Raw genomic sequence first — 6106 nt, 5'->3', positions numbered from 1 at the left:
CGAGGAAGCTGGACCCGGGTCTCTGTGGGGGAAGGGGAGCGCAGGAGCCACGTTGGAAGGAGTCCAATGAATCCCGGTTTACATCAGTGAAAGTGCCCGATCAGCAAGCCGAGCCGGGCCGGGGGAACGGGGCTCCCGCCTCAACGGGACTGGCTGAGGCAGCCGGCGATGTCTGCCGCGCAGGCCCAGGGGAACACCGTGATGCAAACGGGAGGAGAGGGGGCGTTTCTAGGCAACGAAAGGGTTAAAATCTCCCCGCGGGTTTGTATTTCATCCACCGAAGTTTGTTCTCGGTTCTGTGCGCAGCGCCCGGTTGTTTGTGTCTCTGCTGCCCCCGCGTGGCGGCCGCGGGTTCTGCAGCCTGGGTTTTTGCAGGCGCATCACTAGGTTTCGTGTCGCTGTGTGTCTCGCACAGTAATAGCGGGCGGTGTCCTCGGGCTTCAGGCCGGTCATTGGCAGGTGCAGCAGGTTGTTGGGGTTGTCCCTGGAGATGGTGAATCGGCCCCCAAGTGCATCAGAGTAGAACGTGCTGCTCCCACTGCCGGTGCTGATAGCAGCCACCCACTCCAGGACCTTCCCGGGAGCCTGCCGGAGCCAGTCCATCCCGGAGCTGCTGAAGGTGAAGCCGGAGGCTTTGCAGGAGAGGCGCAGAGAGTCTCCGGGCTTCTTCACATCCCCTCCGGACTCCACCAGCTGCACCTGGCACCGGGCACCTGGGAATAAAGGGATGTTAGAAGAACCGGCATAAAACCAGCGAGAATTGTCTGGGCTCTGCCACTTGATCGGGGAACTAAATACCTTCCAGAGCTGCTAGAATGAAAACAGCTGCGACCCAAAGTCTCATTGTCTCTGCTGCTGGCGGGGAAAGTTCTCCGGGGACTGGCTGCTCCCTGCTCTGAGCCAAGGGGCTGCGGATTGTCCCTGCGGGTGCAGGCTGGGCAGAGAGAGGCACAGATTTAAACAGGAACCTCTCTCCCCTATTTGCATGGCCCGCTGCTTATAACGGACCCAGGCTCCTTCCCTTAACTCTGAATCGCTGGCTCGGGGCTCAGGGCGGAGTCAGACTCTGCCCCGCTGTGTCTGTGCAGCTCCCAGCTCCAGGGAGGTGGGTTAAAGGGGAGAAGCAGCTGCCGGGTTCGAGCCCGGTTCCCCGGTATTGAATTTAGGGCCCGATTGTCACGTAGTTATCCCGTTACGTGGAGGTGTCCGAGGTCCTGTCCATGCGGACAGCGGGTCAGGAGGTCGGTGCCTGGAAGGGGCGGGGTCACAGGGTTGCACGGGGCTGGGTCACTCACTGGAAGGCTACAAGTAAGGGGCTGGGGAGCGCGGTGAGTCCGGCAGCCTCTCCCCGGGCGGGGAATGAGGATTTGGAATCAGTCCGGGGGGTGACCCAGGCTCACACAAACCGAAGGCGAAGGAGACAAAGGATTCGTCACCGGAGCGGGGATTTGTGCAAAGGGGGCTCGGGGCGGGAGACTGGGGGCCGGCTCCCCCTGGCTGGGTCTGTGCAGCCGAGAGGCCGCCCCGTGTGACCGGCAGAGCGAGCCAGGCTGGATTTGCCCCAGTCACAGCAGCGAACAGCGGGAGGGAGGGAAGTTGGGAGGCTGGAAAGTTCTGGGCTGTAGCCGAAGGAGGCCTGGGTTTGTGGCAGGTCGGGAGCGGGGCTGGGACACACAGCGGCGTGGGGGGAGCTTTGGGCGGGGGTGTTAAACCTCGTCCCGCAGGGCTCGCACCAGGGACAGCGCTCAGGGATTCAGGAGGCGAATTAACGACCAACTCTGCCCCTAGAGCCACAGTCCGAATGACCAGGGACATAGAGAGACCCGGATAAATATTTATATTTATATCGAATATTATAACTTATATCGCCCAGGCCCAGATTAAGAAAGGTGCTTCCGTGGCTGTCCTGGGCGGGCGGGGGAGGGGGGTGAGAAGAGACATTACCCGGCCACTACAAGTGCAGATCTTTTTGCAGGCGGCCCTTATCCTGGGGCCCTGGGCTGCAGCCACTAACCCCTAGAGCGCGTGACAGGGCTGGAGCCGCATCCCCGAGCGCCAAGCTAGCGGGGTCCCCTCTCTGCCCTCACCTGCAGGCTCCGCCCTCAAAGCGCCCATTGGCTGGGACTCATGGAGCTCTCGCGTGAATCACCTGGCTCCCCAGCTCCCTATCCCAGCCCTGAGCCCCCTCCCGCACTGCCCCGTTTGGAGCTGGAACTCGGCATGTCCGGTGAATTCCCCGGACAATAATATCTATTGTTATGATCAGTTTCCATGGTTACTAGGCTTGGGAGGGGCGAGTAGGTCCTAGCGTCTCAGGCCTCCACTCTCAGACCCAGGTCCGAGCACCGTGCAACCCTGTGAGCCGCTCCCTCCCCAAGCACTGACTGTGACGTAGTGGGGCGTACCTTGCTGGTTGCTATGCTGGGCAGTGGGTTCTGAGTGACCTCCACTGGCTGCCGTCTGCAGCACGGCCCAGCAGGGCAGGGTATGAGTCATTATGCAAGGGGGCTTCGAAACTCTTCAGACAGGTGGAACAATGGGAAGAAGGGGAGTGGAGCCCTGGCTGGGGGCAGGGCTGGAGGTGAGGGGGTTAGTTTCTGTCTGGGAGCATGGAGGAGACAGCCTAGGGAAAGGGAATGGAGTTTAGGGGCCCAGTCTCCCCCATCTCAAGGGGGGCTGAGGCATCCTAGGCCTGCCCTGGAACCAGATTACATCTGTGCTGTGCTGTATCCTGGAGAAGCAATAAACACCCTTTATTCTACTGGCTGGTGGAGTCTATCCATGCCATTACGGGGGTGCAGGAGACAGGAAAACCCTGACGACATGCCATCACACATGGGGAGCAGGGAGGTTGCACTGCCGTGGTCCCCATTTACCAAAAAAAAGGGACACCCAGGTGCTAAGATCCTTTAGTCTGGCCTGCAGCCCCACAGGACTCATGCCTGCCCTCCTGGATATGGAGCTGACTGGTCTGTGATGTCAAACAGGGCTGGCCTTACCATCAGTGGAACTGAGATGGCAGTCTCAGGTGCCAGACTGGGTGGGCCACTAGGACCCAGTGTATAGAAAATTGTGTCTGCTGCTGGTATTCTCTCTGCTCTAGATGCATAGAGATGGTGGAGTGCTGTGCTGGAGGAAGGAGGGCACAAAGAACAGGAAAAAGGCAGTATTGAGACCTTACAAAGTTTTGGCCAAAGCGACAGAGCATGGGGGCGTCATTTGAGCTCCCTGCTTCACATGCCAAAATGTTGTGGGTCGGCCCTGACACCCAACCACCAGGTTGGGGCTCAGGAGACGTCCATGCGGTTCCTGGTTTTGTCCCTGACCTGCCGGGTGACAGCAGCCAGGTCCCTTCTGCTCCCTGAACTTCATTTTCCCAATCTGTGACCTCTCTTTAGATGGAGCATCCACATCTGATGAGAAGCAGGGACTGCCAGGAACAGACACGTTTCCGGTGTTTGTCCATGAACACACGGGTAAGGTAAATACACCTTGTAGCTTCCTGTCTCTTGTAACTTGATGGAGCCCAGAGGTGGGCAAATACTGGCCCGGGGGCCGGATTCCGATAGTCAGAGTTAGCTCCTGATCGGCCCCCACATGCCGTATTTACCTGCGCCTCCACAGGTACGGGGATCACAGCTCCTGTTGGCTATGTGGAGAGTTAGGAGCCTGGGTCCCCTCGCGGGGTTTTTGAACGGCGGTAGCTGCGGTTTGTGTCACTGTGCACCGAGCACAGTAATACGTGGCAGTGTCATCGGCTCGCAGGCTGCCCAGCTGCAGCCAGGTCGTACTTATGGAGTTCTCCCTGGTGATGGTGAATCGCCCCTGGAAATTTTGGGCATAGCCTGTTTCACTATCTCTGGGATCAATGTATCCTATCCACTCCAGGCCTTTCCCGGGAGCCTGCCGGACCCAGCTAAGGTAATTGCTGGTAAATGTGTAGCCGGAGGTTTTACATGTCAGCTTCACGGACTCTCCAGGCTTTTTGATTTCTACCCCAGACTGAGTCAGCTGGATCTGGGAGCTGGCACCTGTCAATAAAAAAAATACCGTTAATTCCATTCTATTCCTCCTCTTCCCAGCCTTATCCAAGTACCCTTCCCTGCCTTATCACAGGGTCTGATCTGCCTTTTAATAATAAAGAATTTGTCCATGGCATATTCCTGTTCAGAAGAAGTACAGTTATCCTTCTTGCAGAGGGGAAACTGAGGTATAACTGGGCTGGAGGTTTTTCAGAGCTGCGTACGGCATTCCTACTACAGAGTAATGAAAATTGGGCATCAGAATACCCTATTTGGGTTTAAAATTCCAGCGTGTGCGATTTCCTCAGAGCTGCGATTTAGAATCCCGAGTTCCTGATCCACCTCCTACGTCTTCATCTTCAAACCATCTTTGCTCCCCCAGCCCAGCTGTGCCCGGCAGACACCGGCGTCCATCCCCTTACCTGAGACAGCCGCCAGAAGGAAACAGAACCCCAGAGCGATCATTGCCATTCTCCTCTCCCACCTTGTGTGCTGCAAAGCAGGAAACCAGCCGCCTGTTGGCGAGCCCCCCTGGCTGTTCTTTATCAGGCACATTTCCCCCCACATTTGCATGTGGGCGTGGCTACATGGTATGACAAAACCTCGGCTTTGCCCGCCTTTACTCATGAATGGCCTCCGAATCTGGAGGGACGCAGCCACGGAGGCGGCAAGAGCAGGTCTATGGAATTTGGGCCCCGATCTAGGACAAAACGAAAGCTACTGTGATGTCGGCGGGCCGTCCGTGTGAGTAAAGGACAATTGGTGAATGTCAAGGTGCCCAGTGTCGGGCTATGACAATGTGACAGCAAATGGGTGTCAAACTGACATAACACAGAATCCAGGGATGTGTGAACACGAGCGCGCTCCTGTGGGGAAATCTCCCTGGGAGCGGTGATCTTCCAAGGGGCTCTGGGCACCGAACTCGTGCTGATTGGGAAGGGATTAGGCTGGGGATAGCCTCGCGCTGAAGATCCAGCCCAGCCTGCAGAGCTGAAGCTAATAATTCCTGGTGCTTATTCTTCTATTCGGTTTCTGAAGCGAACGTGACACTTTGCTGCCCCCGTGCGGATCTGTCCCTTCAGTAACCACAGAAACGATCCCCCCTCTTTGTCCTTTTAGCTTCGTGTCGCTTGGTCACTTGTGTCCGCAGGGGCTGGAGAAGGGAGAGGGGGGCTGTTACACTCTTGCCCTTCACAGTGTCCTGTGACAGAGGGTGACACAGGCTGACTGGGTGCTGGGTGATGATGCTTCGTTGTGTTTGTTTGGAGCTCGCTGGCTGGTCACCCCATGTGCTGAGCAAAGCTCCGAAGCAATGAAGGTAACTTCATAGAAGGTGCTCAGGGAGGCGCCTCCCTCTGGCAGTGACTCCTAGGCGGGTGGTGCAGGGGGTCTCAGAGTACCGCTGCCTGCAGGCTCTGCCCCTGAAGCTAGTTCCCAGCCAATGAGAGTGCGGAGTTGGTGCTGGGAGGGGGCAGCCCGCAGAGACATCCCACCCCCAGATGCCGCAGGGACGGTGCTGGCTGCTTTCATGTGTGGAGGGTGCTGTCAGCAGGAGCGGCTGGGGGGCCCTAGGCCCTTTAAAATTGTCAAGGCCCTTGGGAAATTGCCCCGTCCCCCCGCCCCATAGGCAGGCCGGTCTGAAGATCATGCAGGGGCACATGGAGCCCTCCTAAAGATAAGGGCAGGGTGGGGGGTCGGCTGATAGATTGGGACGATTCCAGGAAACCAAGGTAAAGGTTGAATCCGCATCAACATTTTACCGCCTGCCGCTGCCTCAGATGTGTAGCAACACTGCCCCCTAGTGCCTCCGCGCGAAGCCTGATCCACACTGGCGCCATTCCAGCTGGGAATGGGCGATTCTATGTTTGGCTCAGCTGTTGGGATCTGCTCAAGAGTTGGAGACCGAGAATATGCAAATATGCAAATTAACTGTTACCGGTCTGCTAAAAGTTTGTGAATGGGTTTGCGGTCCCTGGTATTAAAAAGTTTGCTCTAGTCTTACCTGCAACCCCGCACGGTCACGTCCGCATTGCTGGATATGGAGCATACTAATCTGCGAGGACAAAGAACCAGGCTGGGACTCA

At 57.4% G+C, this 6106-nt stretch overlaps 1 pseudogene and 1 gene segment (V, D, J or C); both read right to left on the bottom strand.

The window, feature by feature from the left end:
* Positions 1–244: 244 nt before the first annotated feature.
* LOC149521216 (Ig heavy chain V region 3-like) lies at positions 245–2368 on the bottom strand. The segment is given in 3 exon segments: positions 245–713; positions 799–934; positions 2088–2368. Coding segments are annotated over 2 exon segments (489 nt in total).
* Positions 2369–3633: 1265 nt separating this feature from the next.
* LOC149521215 (immunoglobulin heavy variable 1-46 pseudogene) lies at positions 3634–4493 on the bottom strand (annotated as a pseudogene).
* Between the last annotated feature and the right edge of the window lie 1613 nt (positions 4494–6106).

Source organism: Pelodiscus sinensis, chromosome 30 (genome assembly GCF_052426305.1).
Source record: "Pelodiscus sinensis isolate ZL-2025 chromosome 30, ASM5242630v1, whole genome shotgun sequence".
Lineage (NCBI taxonomy): Eukaryota > Metazoa > Chordata > Testudines > Trionychidae > Pelodiscus > Pelodiscus sinensis.
The sequence above is the reverse complement of the archived record's forward strand: the minus strand, read 5'-3'. Positions and strand labels throughout refer to the sequence as shown.